This window comes from Sander lucioperca, chromosome 21 (genome assembly GCF_008315115.2).
Source record: "Sander lucioperca isolate FBNREF2018 chromosome 21, SLUC_FBN_1.2, whole genome shotgun sequence".
Lineage (NCBI taxonomy): Eukaryota > Metazoa > Chordata > Actinopteri > Perciformes > Percidae > Sander > Sander lucioperca.
Window position 1 is genome coordinate 13,379,117 of NC_050193.1, and position 19,458 is coordinate 13,398,574.

A 19,458-nucleotide genomic window follows, 5' to 3' on the forward strand; every position below is an offset into this window, starting at 1 on the left:
TCCCTCCTTATGACTGGCATTTCTATCATCAACCGCCTGTGGCTTGTGCCAAGCGGCTATATGATCTGCAACATATGCAATTCCAGAAATGCAATAAAGTATTCCTCAAAAACCCCACCTCCACCAATTCACTGACACCAAGTTTTGCCTGAGACTAGGCCAAGATAATGCTCAAATGTGAAAGGGGTAAGGAAAGGTTGAAGATAAGTAAGTAAGATGATGATAAGTAAAATCAAATTAAATTGTTTAACTGAGCTCTTGGTAAACAGTGACACCAACTGGTTGTTAAAGGTCACTCCATCTGTCCGTGCTGTTCTCCCCGTGTTTGACTGTTGCACAGGTCCAGCAGGTGTAAACTTGTGGTCAAACTGAAAATCTAGAAGTTGATGGTATTAGCAAGTGTAGAGGAGAACGGGTCTACCACACAACCGCAAGCATAATAGATTTACCTCCATGCTTCATACTTTCTTTTTGTGCCAAAAAGCCTTGGGTTTTGGCACTGCATACTGCAGACATTCACTATGCTGCTCCACTGTTGACTATAGAATAAAAGTTTGTATGAACAGAAAATGTTCTCTGAGGCTGTCTTCACCTGGCCTGACTACTCAAGTGAGTTCTTGGCCACACGAGTCAAGCAAATCTGCTAAAATTACATTTGTTTTCTATGTTTAATAAAGAGTAAATGTGCATGTTATACTGTTGATATGATACACATAACTTTGAGCAGCAACAGGTTTCATCTCAGCCTATGAACTTTTCAGTTGATCTCCACAATTAGTTTAGGATTTACTGTACCGCTGTGAGCCTTGCATTCATTCCAAGCTTTGACTTGTAGAAAGACACTTTATATAATCTGCATCCCAACAGTAGGAGTACATGGCTGCTCTAATGACGCACACAGGAGGAAATAGGGGACACCCCCGATGCCTGCCTTTTTTTCATTTGGTGGAAAAGTGCCCTTTTCAACTGGCAGTTAAAACATTTATCTCATCATATGTTGCCTGTATCATCTGGCTGTGTAAAGGGTATGCCCTTCATGTTACAGAAATAGGCAAAAATACACAACAGAGAACTCATGTTTCAGAGGTAACGTTAGGCCTATGCTGTTTATGTCTCTCTAAATGTCTAATGTAACCATGCGAATTTCCTCAGCCACTTTAAATACACTTGAATGGTAACTGTGAAAAATCTGGTTTGCTACCCATATTACAGATATAAGCTTTAATACATACAAATTGTGGATTCCTGAATTAATTAATTGGTGCCTGCAAGTTAGGGTCATCTTGGCACATTTTTCCACACAGTTGGAGTAGATATTTTCCTGGCATTCAGCCAACAGGTAGCTGAAAATGTAATTTGTTTAGCTCAGCTGTGTGACCGCAGAAGCTTGTTTTCATACACCATTCTTTAGGGCAATGATCCTTTTCTGTGCCAATAAAACTTTTTTTGTAGTACAAATTTCCCAACACCAGTAGGCCTACTAGGCCTATGGGCTACTTTAGGTTTTTCAGGATTACTGTTTTGGGATCTGTTATCGACATGAATGACTAATTTAACTGTGCTATGAGGTGGTGATGACTTCACACAGAGCATTTCTTTTACTCCACTACTCTACATTTACATACAAACTATATGATGCCTTACTTTTGCACTATTTATAATTTATTACTGTATTGTACATTACTTATATTTTTAATTGTATATATAACTTATCTTTCTTTATCTTATTTTTTTCTATTTTCTTATTTGTCTATATTTCTTATGTTTTTTTTATACTACGTATACTTGTTGCACGTGTCTTTATTGCACCGTGGGTCGGAGAGAAACGTATTTTCAATTGCTCTGTATGTCTGGCACATATTGCAGAATTGACAATATAGAATTGACTTGACTTGATTGTTAGTTCATAAAATATAATCTCCCTCTCACAAAGCTATAACATTAAACTGCTGTATGGGACGGCTCCGGACAGTGAGTGTATTTTACTTTTGATACCAAAAGATATAGGCTAGCCTACAAAAGATGCAGTCAGCGCCAGTAGTACCCTAATTGCCCAAATATAGTCTTAGGCTAAGTACTGGCAAAAAAAAAAATCGTATTTAAATGCGGCAGAACGGTGAGTACGACCACAGGGGACATTCTAAAACGCTTAACGTGAAAAAGCGTAACGTGGTTAAATGTACACAACGATCAATCATAACCAAATTTCTCTCTCATATTGATCAAAGCAACATGAGAGAGGCATTGGTGATGATTGATCGTTGTTTAATTAAACCACGTTAAGCTTTTTCCTCGCCATACCATAGGCGCCAATGAAGAAGAAAACATTAACGTGAGATAACTTCTATAATCGTTGGATTTCGGTTTAGTTCTTTTGACAGGCTTAAGTGTTCACGACAAGATATGGCCATGAGAAATTTGGTGATCATTGATCGTTGTTTAGGTACATTAAACCACGTTAAGCTTTTTCACGTTAAGCGTTTTAGAATGTCCCCGACCACAGTCAGGGCACGGCACACAGCTCTTTTTAGCAGTGTTTTTTTTTTTTTTTTAGACAACAGCTACACACAGTAACATCCAGCAGTGTGTATTCTTGTGTTGTCCAGCCCCGCTGAACGTTTAGGGGAAGGGCTCTATTCAGCCCCCTCAGTCCTCCCATTGGCTCCATCTGCAGTTACTTCTCCTTTATGACTTCTCGGGTTGGCGACGACAGAGTTTTTTCCAGCACAAGAAACGTGGCCGCAAGTTATCAAAACTTGCCTACATGGTCGAGACTTTTCTTCCTTAGCAGATTATATTTGGTAGCCTAACAAAACCTAAGGAAGAAATTAAGAGTAACCTTGTGAGAGAAGGACAAAAAGTGACGAGCAGAGAAACCAACACCAAGACTTCTGGTCACTCCTCTCTTGGACCGTGCTGTCAGCATGGTATGTCCACTTTGTTAACGTGACTTTACGAGCTCTAATGTGCAAAATCCGTATGCTCTTATTTTTCACTTCTTTATTTTGCATTACTTTAACTTTTTTTTACGTTGTAAGTGTTGGACATAACTTAGGCCTACATGTAGCCTATATGTTGTATAATTTGCCGTTACTCCTGTGTTACTTATCCAGTCATGAATAGGCTTTAAGGCTGTGGTTTGCCTCACTTTCGATAATCTCGGGTATGCAGCTGATATTCTATACAATTTTTTACATGCACCCATGCTGCTCAATATGTTCAGCCACATATGTTTCAAAACCCACAACAACTGTCAACTGCCTCTATATAAGCTATTGTGATAGACATTTGAAATACAATTAATACACTATGGGCTATACTACAGCAGCACAGACCAAATATTGAATTTTATTACTTATTAATTTTAAGTCTAGATGTTGATTTTTTTTTTTTTACAATTAGTTCAGTCCCTTTATTTTGGGGCACTAATAACATTGACAACAATCAAATCTGATGTGGATGTAAACAACCTCAAATTGAAGCTGAAAGGCAGCACGCTTACCTTTTTAAATCGAATGTTACACAACAGTAATGTGGTATCCCATAGGCAATAAACTATTGAAGTGTGTGTGCAGTGTGTGCATGCTGGGGAAAGAGTATGGTATGTGTATTTGCCAGTGTACCTCTGCAGGGTGTTGGCAAATTTTCTTTTCTTTAGATAAATGTATACTGGGATACATTCCATCCTTAAAACATGGCGAATCAGGTAGAGCTGTTAATATGCTGTAGCTCTCATTCTGCAGCTGCTTGGTGCAGTTGTGCTACAGCTGTCATTTTTTTTAATAGTAGAATGCCTTGTTATTATGCTGCCTCTTTAAATCCTTCACATGTAATCTACAGGATTATTTTTCTGTATTTTGTAGTTGCACATGTGTTTACACAAAGTGTTTTTTTTTTTTTTTGCACAAGATCGACATCAGCACTCCGATAGATCTTGTGAGCTAGCTACTTATTTAAATACAAGACATTAGTATTACAGTTATGTTTTGGCTCTTGTTCGATTCCTGTTTTTCTCACATGTCAGTTTGGCTATCTGATATTTATCCTGTAGCAACTGCGTTGAATAAAAGTTGATTATATGGCAAGTTTTTTAATGGCCTGATAAGTGTGATTGTTTAATTTACTCTTGAGCCATAATGGATGATTACAGAAATGTTAAAAAGGTCCTGAGCAGGCAGATTGCCAAAGAGATATTTACAGAAGAAAAGAAAAAAAGACTCTGGCTGCTTTTCCAACATGACGTCCACATGTAAAATTGCATGAGTGAAAGGGTCTTTATTCTGGCTGTTTGTTGAGGGTTAGGGTGTCTGCAAACTGAGTTTATTGGTCCTCTACATACCTCCACAACATATACAAAGTAGCAGTTTCAATAAAGTTGAACATGTTATTGCAGGTTATGCATTGCATTACATCATACAGATTTGTTTTATTATTAAGAAATATTAATGTCATTCTAACTGTAATTATTTAGAGTTTATCTGATGAAATGATTGTTTAGTCAGATGTGATCCAGTAAACTATATCTGCACAAATTCTAAAAATTCTAAAGCCCATTTCTAAAAATGTTTCAGTTATCTATAAATAAGACAATTAACTAAAAAGGTGCTTTTAGGGAGGAGTTAGGCGTGCCTTTGCTATCACAGTTCAACAAGGACAGAAGTGTGGTTGCCTGTTTTCCAACTGTACCCAGAGATAGTCCCTTCTGACCAATAGGCAAACAGTGTGTGTGTGTGTGTGTGTGTGTGTGTGTGTGTGTGTGTGTGTGTGTGTTAGAAAAATATAGTACTTTAACAAAAGACTGTAGCAAGGCCCAGAACTTAAGAATAAGCTTGCAGTTTATTTCCATAGACATAAACAGGAAATACCTCGGCCTCTCAATTTGAAACAAAGTACAATTGTGTGTAAATTGATTCAACAAACTACACTACTACCTGGTACAGGCTTGCTGTGTTGTTGAGAAGCATTTGAGGATTCCCTGAAATATTCAAACTCGTAAATCTGAGTTGAACTGTATCTGCATTTATGCAAAGGTTTGTTTCAATTACAACTTTTGTGATTAAGTTTGGTTCTGTCATTTTCTGTCATTTTGAAGTGCATTTAGTTTTTTCTTTGAAAGGAAAGAGCTACACCACCAAGGTTACTCACACAGCTGATAGCCGTATCTATCAGTTCACAAAATAGTAATACTGATTAAGATTCAGGTAACCTTCGTCAATTACTATCCACTGAATGGGCAGGCAACTAGGGCTGCAACTAGCAGTTTTTTTGATCGATTAATGCCTGGATCTTCAACAGGAGGTCCGGGACCCCTAGGGGGTCCTCAGAGTCAATGCAGGGGGGCCGCCAAATTATTGTTCATTTTTTAAAGTTTTTTCAAAAATTAAAGTCTTAACATGAATCCAACATATTATTAGCAAATATAAATCCCCACTGCTTACTGACCTATAGGTAAGGTAGTCACTAAGATAGCCATCCACAGATACAGTTCATCCTAAGCATTCACTGTGCCACATGTATGTTTAACATTAAAACATGATTTATAAAATCATGCAACAATTTTGATGTTAATAGCTTAGTATACTATGCAAAAAAAGGTATGTATAAAGGCTTAAGGCCGCCCTACATGTTATTGTAAGCTCAGTTTAATACGCAACTTAATTTTATACAATATATGTAGTAGGGGGTCCCTGCTCCATCACTCTTTCAGTTAAGTGTTCCTTGGCTTAAAAAACGTTGAAGACTCCTGGATTAATGTATAATAGTATAATCTATAAAATCTTCAAACTGCTTGCTTTGTCTGATTAACAGTTCAAAACCCAAAGACGCTGGAGCCAGTGATTTTCTGGTTTATGTGCTTAATAAAGAACACTAATAAAGAATCATTATTTGATTATCAAAATTGTTGCAGATACATTATCCAAATTACTGACTGATTATCTATCAATCAGCTCTAGAGGTAACATTAGATGGTGTTTGACATACATGTGGCACCACTACTACAACAAAAGCCTGTTTTGGTCCTTGATAAATAGGTCCTCAAGCCTAAAAGCCTCCTAATAGCAAGCCTCCTGCCCTGTTGCCAACTACATCCACCACATGGTGCACCTATGCGCCTCAGCACCACCCACAGTGTGAACCAATGTAAACCGAACACCTCCCACTGGATCTCCCACCCACAAAACACCAAAGACTATCCCTCCTTCACCCAGAGATCTGCCTAGTGGCTACTCCTCTTCCCACTTCCCCTTTTTTCTATTTGTGTGTGCATGCATATTTTTATCACTCTCCCAGACTCTTCTGTGTATGTGTGTATACATATTTCTGAAACCCCCTGACATATCTGGCCATGTGTCTTGACCAACTACTTACTTTTTTGGGTCATATACACCACCTATAATTTTCCATTCTCGCTGACACCAGCGGTAGTACTGCTAGGTCATGTCATAAAGCCAGTTTGGCACACGTTAAGCCATTTTGGATCTTGCCCACTCATCCGAGGTCAGTTAGTTGGCGACAGTGTGTAGTTCAAGTGCAGTCTGATTATCTGATGTTCTTTTGCATAGAGAGTTTCCTTTTTTTTTTAACAGTGACACCTGACATGCGCCTTTTTCGTAAGTTCAATGGCAGATAATTCAGATGACATAATCACCTTTTTAATTGGGATAATTTTCACATAAATCATGGTAGATAACACATATGTCTTAGAAATGTTGCAGGAATCGTTAATATGATGCACTCTTTGACAGTGTAAGCATAATATAGTGTACATCCTAGCAAACAACACATTTCTATTGATGTTGTTGTCCTTGAGATTTTAGTCTTGGTTTGCAGCGCATAAATGACTATTGTTTTGCACACTCATTATTGATGAACGATTATTATTTTAATTTTAATTAATTTTATTATTTTAATATTTCACTATAAAAGCCACCAGAGTTTTGCCAGTTGAATGGTTTAAATGTGAAGCAGTAGGAAATGCTGGGTGTTCATTAGCAGTAACTTAACACAGCTCTGATACAGCTGGGGGAAAGTGAGCAGTAGACAGTGAGGCTAATGTTAAAAATATTAACGCTGGATTCCTGTGAAATGCTTGTGCATGTGAAGGCAATTTGAATCCAGTGCAGGAATGGTAGATTCCACCACTAATAATAAAAAAGATAGAGAAAGAAAGATATAGAATGTAAATAAATTAATAAATAATGTAAATAATAAAATACATATTGTTACATTGATACCATAAATACTATCAAAAACGGAATTTGATTTCATGAAAATGTTAAGGATTATAATTTAAATAATAAATAAATAAACTAAAATATTTTACTTTTGATCAGAAACTGCTCTTTCTTCTTTGTCAGACTTTTTCCCACAATATCCTTGTTTTATTTATAAATAATTGGAGTGCTGCATGAGTTACAGCATACATGTCTTACAATTGTGTTTTCACATAGCAGGTGAGGTGTGGAGGCCACACACATTCTCGTTCCCTCCTCTGGGCTCTTTGTAGCCATTTCCCCAGACACTGTACACCTTTCATATTGTTATAGACTGTTGTGGTCCCTCATAAACGATAAGTTGGACCTAGTGGGTATCTGCAGACAGTGATGGCACTCAAACACATTCAGTGTTGCATGTGGTGCAGAACCTAGATTCTTACCTTTTACATTATTTTTGTTTGCAGGTGTGGATGGAATATTTTGTCTTTATACAGTACATAACTTTTTCTTTCTTATTTTCTTGGCATAAAATATGATGTTTACTTTTATGTTTTGACTTTAGCTGTCCTATGTCAATAAGTAGGCCTAACTTTCTGTCAACTGATTATCAGTAAAGTTTATCATTCTTCTTTTTCTTTGTTTATGCCAAGACGGAGAAACCTCCACTGGACAGCAACGAGGACGAAGCTTGGCTTGGCGAAGGCCAGTCTGAAACTCAGCTTACGACTGTGTGCGGTCCAGATGGAGTTGAGACATGCGATGCAGACCGACCAGCATGGGACTCTAAGATCCAATATGTGTTGGCCCAAGTGGGATTCAGTGTGGGCCTCGGAAATGTGTGGAGGTTCCCATACCTTTGCCACCAAAATGGAGGAGGTGAGTGTCTTTAAAGAGAAAAATGTATGTTTCAACTCAGTGGTTTGACATCATTATGGTAGCTCTCCTGAAACCATGGGCCACCAAACAATTTTGTCTATATGGGCATTTTAGAGTATGAGACAAACATACAACAGCACATACTGTATGTGTCTATAAGAAATGTACACAAGAAAATGTGTTCAAAAATAAATGCCTGCATGTTTTAAAATCTTCTTTCCCTCCTTCCAGGGGCCTTCATGCTGCTGTATGTTTTTCTTTTACTGATTGTGGGAGTTCCACTTTTTTTTATGGAGTTGGCAGCTGGCCAGAGCATTCGCCAGGGCAGCATCGGTGTGTGGAAGCACATCTCCCCAAAGCTGGCAGGAATCGGTTACTCCAGCTGCATGGTGAGGAGTGATTTTTATTTTTTTACATTGTTATTATTCTGGGTTTGGGATCGTACTGTTCATGTATGAATAAAAAGTTATAATTTCGATTACTTGTCAGTTGGGGCCAATAAAAGCCAAAATGGGGAAGCAATAAAATCAATTCACCATCCTGTATTGTACTTCTGTTAACACATACACGTTTGCAAAATGATTACTCATAGCTCATAGTATCACAGCTAGGCTACTGTGGTTGGGTAGCTGGCTGGCTGTTTCATTTTTGGGTTTTAAAGATAAAATGAGCCCCAGAATGAAAAGATTTATAAGCATGAGTGTCTTCCTCCACTTGCCTTAGCCAAGCCATAGCATTGCACCTCATTTATCACTTCTCTGTGAACAACTTTCTTTTTATTACTAGCCACACTGTATGTATACTTAAGAAAGGACGCTGATGACATACTGCCATGTTGTAATGTGAGAGAGGCAGTGCGCTCTAGTGCTGGCAGTTTGTTGCGTAACTCTTTTCTCTACAAACCAGACACGGCAAACAGACTGGGCAAGACTTTCTGTGCACATAAAGCACACAGGCATATACTTGTATGCTTAGAAGCTCATGTTTTTTTTCTTTTCCAAAAAGCCTCATTGCTCTGTTAGTCTCAGTCAATGTCAGTGCCACAATTCATTACAACGACACTAAAAGCATACAGCTGTCAACAGGTTAATTGTAACTTTTGGGTTAAAAATGCATTTAATTAGAAAGAAAATCCTTGATTTGTTGTTCTTCAGTTGGAAAACAAAACGTTGACCTTCATAGAACTTTTCACAGACTATACAGCTCAGCACATACTGTAGCCTATATCGCAAAGGCCTTACTATGTAAATATTGATAATTCATTAAGTTATTTTATTCATGAACCCTTTCTTTTCCTCTAGGTCTGTTTTTATGTGGCTCTTTACTACAATGTTATTATTGCTTGGAGCTTGTTCTACATGGGTAATTCTTTCCAGTATCCTCTGCCATGGCAGCAGTGTCCAATTGATGTAACCACCAATGACACAGGTACTGACACAACTGAGAAGTTATTCAAAATGAGATTTCATGTAGATGACAGTCCAGATGCAAGTATAATGTTTTCTATCTCCAATCATCAGTGAAAGAATGTGCAGGTTCTTCCCCAACGTCATATTTCTGGTTTCGGAAAGCCCTTGACATCACCAATTCCATCGATGAAACCGGAGAGTTTAACCCCATCATGACGGGCTGTTTATTGGCTGCTTGGGCAATTGTCTCCTTGGCTATGATCAAGGGCATCAAGTCTTCTGCAAAGGTAAGTTAACATCTCTTCTCTTTGTCACCCCAGGCCCAGGGATCCCTATATCAACAACCAACACATACACACATTTATGCTTGTATCATTGTTAAAGGAATAAGGCGATATTTTGGGGGGAACGCTTTCTGGCAGAGAGTTAGATGAGAAGATCAATACCACTCTCATGTGTCCAATAACTATAAGCGACAGTCTGTTAGCTTAGCTTAGCACAAAGACTGGAAACAAGGGGAAATGGTAACAGGCAACAAAATCCGTCTATCAGCACTCCTAAAGATCAGCCAAGAAAAAGTTTGGAACACACCCCCTGTAAAATTGCGAATTGTAATTTTTACACATTGTTGGTATGAAATAAAAAAAAACGAGATATAATGTGTTAATTAATGAGCTTTAGAGGTGTTGGTAGGCAGGTTGTATTACCTCCAGACTGAGCCAGGCTATCTGCGTACCCCTGTTCCCTGTCTTTATGTTCAGCTATGCTAACTAGCTGTTCATCATGCAGTATGTGAAGGACAGACATTGAAGTGGTATCAGTCTTTTTATCTAACTCTCAGCCAGAAAGCAAATAAGCATTATTCCCAAAATGTCACATGTCATTCCAAACCAAATGTTCTGGCACAGAATTCATCTTCCATTTCTTTTTTCCAAATCTTAGGTGATGTACTTTTCCTCAGTCTTTCCGTATGTGGTGCTCTTTATTTTCCTCATCAGAGGGTTGATGTTGGACGGTGCGATTGACGGAATCACATATATGTTTTATCCTAAAGTAAGCACAGATTTCATTGTGTGTTTGATCATATTCATCTCTTGATTATTATTTTTTAATCTAATGAAAAGGTATTGGAGAGTATTTTAAACTTCATAGGATGTTTTCCAAGTTGTAGCCTTTGCTATAATTTTGACTTAATGAGACCTTATTTTGTTGTATTTTTCAGCTGGAAATCTGGGGTAATGTGCAGGTGTGGCGGCAGGCTGCTACACAAGTGTTTTTTGCCCTTGGATTGGGCTATGGCTCCGTTATCGCATATTCCTCCTACAATCCAGTCCATAACAACTGCCACAGGGACGCGCTGATGGTCTCTGGCATCAACTTCATGACGTCTGTGCTGGCCTCGCTGGTGGTTTTTGTTGTGCTGGGTTTCCGTGCCAAGAACATTGCTCTACGCTGCGTGGCTGAGTACGGATGTATGCATGTGTGTGCATGAATATTGACTAAACACATTACCCTCTACCACATCATTTCTAATGCTGCTAACTACTATTATACAAGCCCATACGTTTGTATAATTGCAACAAACTTTTGCACATTTGCAAGAAATTGTTAAACATGAGAAATTACTCAGTTGATCACTGAACACTTTCATGTAATGACTGTCAAAGATTGATGAAATACAACAGAGGAGCCAAGGGTGGAATGTTATGCAAGAATCCCTGATATTTGACCATTCCTAATAAATATTCACAATTAATAATAATATTGGAGCAAATGGCATTTCACAGCAGATATTGCCTGTCTTATATTTTATCTTTTATTTTAACCTCTTCCAGAAATCTCGGTCTTCTAAGCCTCATGTCATCCCATGGATCTAACCAGCACTTGGTTGGCCCTGGTTGGCCTGGGATCAACATGACAGATCCCAGCTCTGTGTCTATAGCTGAATACAGAGAGTGGTACAGTCACCACAGCTCCATGGTGGGCCCTAACATCACTGACTGCAGTCTGGAGCAGGAGATGAATAAGGTATCCTTGAGATATAACAAAGGGATGAATTAACTTTCTTTATGTAGGGGATATCAAGACAGACGTCATGCTTCACAAAGGGAGAAACCCAGAAAAATAAGAATTATTTAACAGTGACGGGGATAAAAAAAAAACAATAAGTCCTTAGTTTAAAAAAAAAGAAAAATTAAGGACTTTTTATTGTGAAACTGATCAGTAGATAGAGGTGATTCTTGGAAGTTCAAAGCGTGATCACCCTTAGTAGATGGTTTAAGTGAGGGACATTTAACAGATCTTGATTAGAAGAGTGTTCATAGTGTCTTTGTTGAAATGTACAGAATGGATGCACTAAATTACATGAAATACCCACCAAACCCAAGTATATCTATACAGTATATATAAATATATATCTATGTATCTATATATAGATATGTTTTGTGTCACTGGTGAAAATCTGAATTTAAAAAAGCTGTTTTATCTGTTGATTACCATGAAACACTTGAGAGAGAGAGAGAGAGAGAGCGAGAGAGAGCGAGAGAGCGAGAGCGAGAGAGAGAGAGAGAGAGAGAGAGAGAGAGAGAGAGAGAGAGAGAGAGAGAGAGACGAACATTGCAATAACAATAAGAAGGTGTGGCGCTGAGGTTCCCAGGACCCCTAAGGAATCTGTGAGGTACTGTAAAATATCCAGCTGGCAAGAGGAAGAAAACATGGAACACGGTATCTAGTAGGTTTCTCGGAAAGATGGGAGCAGGCTGTGACAGAGCGGTGAAAGGAGAAGCTAAAGAAACAGAGGAAGGTGTACTAAAAGTAATTGTATCTAATAGTGTTTATTTTACTAAAACGATAACTCACCCCTTACTGCAGAGACTACTACAGCAGTGCTTCTGGTATAGTGCTATCGAATTATAACTACAAATAGGGGTCCAAATACTGGGTTGGATAATGTACATATGTATGTATATGATGCTGCTGGAAATGCCAATCCCAACTCACATGTTTTGTTTTCTCCATGGATGCATAGAGCCACCTTATACTTGTTTGCAATCCGTCAACATTTATAAAATTCTTGTTCAGACTTATTCCCTCTACCTTTTCTGTCTTCCCTTTGTATGAGCACAGGGTATTGAAGGGACAGGCCTGGCATTCATAGCATTCACTGAGGTAATGGCCCTTTTCCCTGCCAGCCCCTTCTGGTCCACATTGTTTTTCCTAATGCTGCTCAACCTTGGCCTCAGCACCATGTTTGGGACCATGCAGGGAATCCTCACACCTCTCATGGACAATTTTAGCCTCTTGGGCCGCCACCGGACTCTACTCACTGGTAACGCACACATGTCAACACGAGTTCACATGATGCTATGTCTTATAGGCATTGTTAATTTGTGTTTTTTGAAATGACTCTTGTCCAGGCATATTTGGTTAAATTGAAGATGTATACAGGTGAAATAGGCAGGATATTTTGATGTCTATGTATAGGCCTGTCAGTCTTACTTTTTTCAGACATCTATTGCCTCTAAATACTACAATGATTGTCTGTTTGCAGAAATTGAAAATGACTAAAAGGTTCAGATAACTGCTAATATCTAACACTGTCTGCTTTCTTATTTGTTTTTCAGTGTCCAGCTGTGCTTTGGGGTTCTTAATAGGACTGCTATTCACTCAGCGCTCAGGAAACTATTTTGTGACTATGTTTGATGACTACTCTGCAACTCTACCATTAGTCATTGTAGTAATCTTTGAAACCATTAGCGTGGCGTGGGTTTATGGAACAGATCGGTAAGAAACCAATAATTCTGACATTTTACTATTAAATTATTCTGTCCTGTTTTATTCTGATTGTCTTTTAATTTCTTATTTTGAAAATATACTGTACATCTCATAAATGTTTCCCATCACTGCAGCTTTCTAGATGACATTGAAGTCATGCTCAAATGGCGCCCCCCGGTGGTGTACAAATATCTTTGGAAGTATGTTTGTTTGTTGGCGATGGTTGGTCTTCTGGCTGCAAGTTTGTTGCGCATGGTTTTCAAAAGGCCCACATACACTGCCTGGAATCAAACCACAGTAAGATACTGGACTTCTTTTTTTTCCTACAAAGAACAATTTATACTCTAAATCCTCTGTTATAGTTTATAATATATACATCTCTGTATATTTGTTCTCCCAACTGCACTGAACTACAATAGCAACTGTTGATTTGTTTTTAAGCTGTTAAAGCATATGTTGTAATATGATCAACTTAATATTCATTAATTATACTTTCATTGTGTTTGGATGTTGTGATTATTTTGTTCTAAGTCTTTGTTTTGGTCCACAACTTTGTCTATTCGTTTTTCTATTCTTATCTATGGATCGGCTAGTATTAGCTGCTACAAAGACCCTGTTTCCTACAGGCATCATTTAATCTTAACTTTGCACATTTTTCATTATCACGGACAAAATATTTGGGGATGAAGTAATTTGTGCTTCCCATATTTCTCTCTCGGACATGCTCTGTTTCTTCCTCTCATCAGGCTTCTGAGATGACTCTTGAGTACCCTGGCTGGGCTCTTGCTATGATTGTATTGCTGATAGTCGTTGCCAGCTTGCCTGTGCCTATTGGCTACATCCATTTCACGTTGAAAAACCACATGGTCCGTGACACTCGCTCTGAGGAGGGAAGCTGCCAGGAGGTGCACCGTGAGTTGTACACCAAATGCAGCTCCACTGAGCAGCTGGATTCCAACTCCCAGCACAGAGTCCCTTCTGAGGAAGAGGAGGCTCATCCCAGGACTGCCTTCCTGCCGATGGGCAACGAACACTACCGGCTCTTGCCCCAGCAAGAGGTGGAAGATGATGATGAACAAGATACTGTGGTGTGAACATGTGTGGGAGGATAACATGTTTAGATTCTAAACCTCAGAGAGTGTATGAGCAAGACCTTGCAAGAGATATTGCAAAGTGAACGGAGGGCGCTCATAAACAGAATTATTCTTAATCTGAGGAATCGTTGGGTTGCACAAATTATCACATTCAGCAAGTTCTACATTGTTGACAAGCCAAAGTTATTTTAACTATTTATATTATTGAAGATACATTACCAGCCAGAAGCTTTTTAGATTATGTAGTTGTGAAACTACCACTCCTCCATGTAGCTCCCTCCATTCATTTTCTGAACCACTCACACGGTTTGGAAAATAAAACACTCGCAGATACATGGAAAAGGAATAAGCTGCTATGTTTAGTGAAACAAATAAATTATGTAAGGTTTTAGGAAATTGACAAACCACCAGCATGTTAAATTTGTGTGTGTGTGTGTGTGTGTGTGTGTGTGTGTGTGTGTGTGTGTGTGTGTGTGTGTGTGATTATATTTGTATCATTTTACCTCATAAGACCATAGCAATGTTTTTACATGTGTTAAAGTGCTCAGTGTAGCAGTATTGTATACTGTACTAGGACCTCAATAAACCTCTAGATGGCAGCAACCTGACTAGGTAATCTTTTTATGATGGACACATTACCACTCAAACCTGTTACCACCTTATAAATCTCAAAGATAATATTGATGAGGATGTTGAGTATGGACATATGATTGTTTGTGTTATTTAGATTAAGAAAAAAAACGAGAATTTAACTTTTAGCAATTTAGATTTTTTTTTGCAGATAAAATTTTGGTTCAAATCACATCCATGTGCTTTTTACAGTGTGGAGCTTTGGTGGGATTGAACATTCTAAATTAACAAATTTTGGCTGCTAATAACTGCAGAGAATCGCAAAATACAGTATAAATGAAAATGAAGAGGTTGCATGGCAAATAGGCAAGTGGCAAACCTGAACGTTCTTTCCCATCACACACACAGGAATGCCCTTATTATCCCACTTTAGCCAAAACAGAAAAAAATCATAATATAAACAATTGTAGGAAATGTATATTGTTTGTGCCACAGCCCAATTGGGGGTTGTTTAATAAGTTTGCCCTGTATTTTCAACTAGTTTTTTTTAATTGCTTTCTCGGGATGGTGGCATTCATAGGTTTAAACCTGGCACAAACGACTTGAATATTCAATATCATACATATTCCCATAATCCACACCATAAATCCAATAAAGACCAGCTGCATGTCATTTGTTACAGTGGACCAGAAAGGCCTACACCTTTCTGTGGCCCATCTGAGAGTAAAGCAGAGTCTGGTGCGGGTAGGGAGGGAGGAGAGAGGGAGGGATAGAGAGAGAGGACTGTGCGCGTTCAGGCAGGACAGGAGGGCGCGCGGTACATCAGTACACCGGCCGGGTCAAGAAGCTGCAAGGATGGATATCCGACCAGACAGGTTTAAGGCGGTCGCGGCCAAAACTCTGGGGAAAATTAACAGGTACACACCTATTTCAAATATTCCTCACTCCACCTCTGACTTTTCCCCATTTTCACGCGTTTGCGGATTTTGTTCTGCGGGACACAGCAGGTCATCATGCTGCGGGTTCCCATCCTCTCTCCTCCCAAACAGTAGCCTAACTCTAGTGGAGAAAAAGTTTGTTCGATGTTGATTTCACCTGAGAAAAGAGGCGACTGTTGGGTGGAGAGGTTTAATCATTTAGGTATAGCGTTAAAAAGTCCAGCTTTGCGCAACCCACAGTGCAGTAATTGGACTGGAATGCTTGGCTGTCTTTTCATGGATAGTTCATTTTTATTTGGACATAAACAAATTAGGACAGAAACCACCATAGCAAAAACTTAAGTAATTGATGGAGATGTCATCGGGATAAAAGTGTGCAGTGAAAGCGCCTGAGGGACAAGAGGTATGCTATTCTCGTTGTGGCTTGATGCTTTGTTGCACACATTTCCTTTAAAAATCATGGATGGCTGTTGTCTCTGAGACTATTGCTTTCCCGTTTGTTAGTTTGTGTGTTTGTTTGTTTGTTTGTTTGTTTGTTGGCTCTTGTCAGATTTGGCCCAGCTCAAAGTGGATTGATTAGCCTAAACTGGTGTTTCAGACGAGTGTGTAAGTGTGGTTACATAATGTTTCCGTGCGTTTTCTGAATGAGAACGTTGACAGATGGAAGCAAAGCCCTATCTCTCTGTCTATCTCTCTATCTGTCTATCTATCTATCTATCTATCTATCTATCTATCTATCTATCTATCTATCTATCAACCATAATAATCATTATAGTAATTCTTGCGTCGTGATTAGTCAGTTTATCGATTAGTTGATCAACAGAAACTTACTGGGAAATATTTTGATAATTGATTAATCTTATGAGTAATTGTTTTTGTTGAAAAATTTTATGTATCTAGTCACTTGCAGTAGTACTACTTCAGACAGTGTTTTTCATCTTATGTTATAGAAAATTGAATACTTTGGGGTTGTGGACTGTTGGATGGACAAAACAAGCAATTTAAATTTGTGACACATGGACTGTACGAAATTTGTGATGGACATTTCTGTTAACCATTTTGACATTTTCTGAAATAATTGTAGTTCTATAGTAATAAAAGGAAATCTGTATATCTGTTTCACCTCTTCAGCCTTTACATGACACTCAGTAGCTCTTTGAGATGGTTAATAAATAAACTGACCTTGACCAGTTCATGTCTCTGGCTGTGTAATTTCTTTTAAAGATCATTATCACTGCAGTCTCTTATTCATAAATGTGTTAAAGCACTAGATACTGTACATGTGAATACATTTAATACATAAGTTGCAAAACAGATTGGTGTTCTGACAATATTATTATATTTCCGTCAAAAAAGAGAGATTAAAGACACTGATAGTACCTCATGCAATAACCATTGCTTTAAGCTTTCACTCTCTCAGGATTTGAGGTAGCAACCAAACGTATAAATCCCGTCCTGAAATAGCCTGTTTTTTAGTCCAGCTGTCGAGCCACGCAAATCCCTAAACTCTCCCCTCCCACTCACTCCATCCCAGCCCATGTCACTTCCTCCAGCCGCTCCCTCCTCCTCCTCATCTCCTCTTCCTCCTCCATCCTCCATCCATTGAGCCATTGAGACACCAGCACAGATAACTTTCAGCCTATCGGGGTCTCCCAGATTAATGGACATGCAAATCTCAGGCTTTTTCTCTTTTGCTGGTCGTGAGCCATGCATGTACATGGCCACAGCTGATGCTATAAGAGATGTGATGTATAAGAATTGATCCAGATTGGTTTTAGTGGGCGTTTCCTCGGCTAAGCCAGTGAACTCTGGTTTTATGGTGCCATAGTGTTAGGTACAGGCAACGGTTTCAAAAGAAAAAGTGACTATTTCTGTTTAGAATTTATGTGGAAAATGCATGTTTTGAGGCATGCATCTGTGTGTGTATATATATAAATACACAGGATGTCCTGTGTATATATGTATACACACAGGACATCCCTGCACTGTGTAAATAGATGGGTGTGTTTGTGTGCAATCTCACCACTTCACAGATAAAATCCCTCCTGATGAAAGCAGCCAGGAGTTCATCTATTATTTAAACATTTTCTCCATCAGAATGCATCTCCTGTTTCTATATTAAACTCCACTAGGTAAGCATAAACTTCACCACTGTAAGGTCAAATGTACTCTGCATTTCTTCTTCTCTCACTATTCCCTCTGTTAACATCTTCAAATCAATGCCTAAATATCATCTATTCATCTCCTCATGCCAAGGAATTACTCCACAGCCCTCAATGAAATATAATCACACTACAAATGTCTTCTCGTTAGACTGTATGTTAAAGTTTTTAATAGCATGCCATTAAAAAGTCACATATAGGTTTATTAAAATACTTCAATTGTGGATTTGCATTACATTGCATGACCACACAAGGGTATGCTTGTGTGTCACTATGCACAAGGCAATACAGAATGTAACAAGTAATCCATTTTTAATCCATTTTACATGTGGCGGAGTGCTACATTTCCAGTTTCCTTACACAGTGGTCTGAAAAGTGGTCTAAATAAAATATTCAAATAATGATGACATGAAACGATCCTTCTTTTTTTTACCATTTAGGCATTGGAAACTGCAAGAACTGCAAACGTTTTGGCATCATTTTAATTACTGCATAGCATGCTTATGAATGTAAGAATTATTATTATCACTTCTCTGTGCATGTGCACAATGAAGTGGGTTTCCTGATGTCTTAGGCAGTGTTTCTATTATTTTAAATCCTAGTGGCCTGAGGGTGGAATGCCTACTGAGCCTCAGCTGGTCTGGTGTATCCGATACCTTTTACCCGACCTCAACAGGAAGAAAAGGTTACCCTGGTGGTTTGGATCTTTAATGATTCTCTTAGCCTTTTTCTTGTAACGCCTGTAAATATCTTTTAGGCTTATTGTAGGCTATGTTTAGCCAATCAAACCACTCTCTGCAGGGCCTTGCAGTCCTGTTAGGTGCTGTTTCTGTACCAGGCAGTGATGTTCCTCGTCAGGACACTCTCAATGATGCAGGAGTAGAAATTCCTCAGTATTTAAGGCGGTACATCAAGGGGGGTCGAACTGGAGGGAAAGGGGACTGAGTACCGAGGGCCCTCCTGTGAGTAGGGCCCAAAAAGATGTTAGAATGAATATCTGTGGATGCGGGAGGGGCCCATAGAGAATGCCATTCTACAAGGCCCAGAATTGTGTGCTACGCCCCTGGATACTTCACTCAGTGAATGAATGAGAGCAAACAGGGTTCTTTTGGAGACTTAAAGAATTTTAAACACACCAAAATGCTACATTTGAGACACCTCTGCTTGTATTCTCTGTCTTGATCTTTTGTCTTTCTGTCTGAGCTGAACAGTTTGGAAAGTCAGCTGCTCAGCATGACTGGTTATTGGCAGCGATGCGGTTTGTATCCATGATGTCAGTAATGCCTCATTTTTTCATATTTATGCTGCCTCCATGCGTTATTGGGTTTGAGTTTGAAAACACAACAGAACTGGGAAGCATGCAGTGAAAAACACTGTGTGTGTGTGTGTGTGTGTGTGTGTGTGTGTGTGTGTGTGTG

At 38.8% G+C, this 19,458-nt stretch overlaps 2 protein-coding genes across 3 annotated transcripts in view; both read left to right on the top strand.

Annotated features, from left to right (window-relative positions):
• Positions 1-2,554: 2,554 nt before the first annotated feature.
• The window catches only part of slc6a16a (solute carrier family 6 member 16a), a 20,924-nt gene continuing 4,020 nt past the window's right edge, over positions 2,555-19,458 (top strand). Inside the window, exons 1-12 of one of the 2 annotated variants that reach the window (XR_004896204.1) lie at positions 2,555-2,927; positions 7,868-8,093; positions 8,325-8,482; positions 9,395-9,521; positions 9,614-9,789; positions 10,445-10,555; positions 10,725-10,966; positions 11,338-11,530; positions 12,629-12,830; positions 13,126-13,285; positions 13,411-13,573; positions 14,023-14,849. Coding sequence is in view for 1 of the 2 variants with exons in the window: in XM_031320746.2 (XP_031176606.1) it covers positions 2,925-2,927; positions 7,868-8,093; positions 8,325-8,482; positions 9,395-9,521; positions 9,614-9,789; positions 10,445-10,555; positions 10,725-10,966; positions 11,338-11,530; positions 12,629-12,830; positions 13,126-13,285; positions 13,411-13,573; positions 14,023-14,370 (2,109 nt within the window). In the remaining variant the exon portion in view is untranslated. Of the gene's footprint in view, positions 2,928-7,867; positions 8,094-8,324; positions 8,483-9,394; positions 9,522-9,613; positions 9,790-10,444; positions 10,556-10,724; positions 10,967-11,337; positions 11,531-12,628; positions 12,831-13,125; positions 13,286-13,410; positions 13,574-14,022; positions 14,974-19,458 lie in introns of those variants that run through there. The other variant, XM_031320746.2, reaches the window with a different exon arrangement.
• Positions 15,625-19,458, top strand: part of slc17a7a (solute carrier family 17 member 7a) — a 15,509-nt gene continuing 11,675 nt past the window's right edge. Inside the window, exon 1 of the mRNA XM_031320747.2 lies at positions 15,625-15,857. Coding sequence (XP_031176607.1) covers positions 15,796-15,857 — 62 coding nt within the window. The 5' untranslated portion in view covers positions 15,625-15,795. The remainder of the gene's footprint in view (positions 15,858-19,458) is intronic.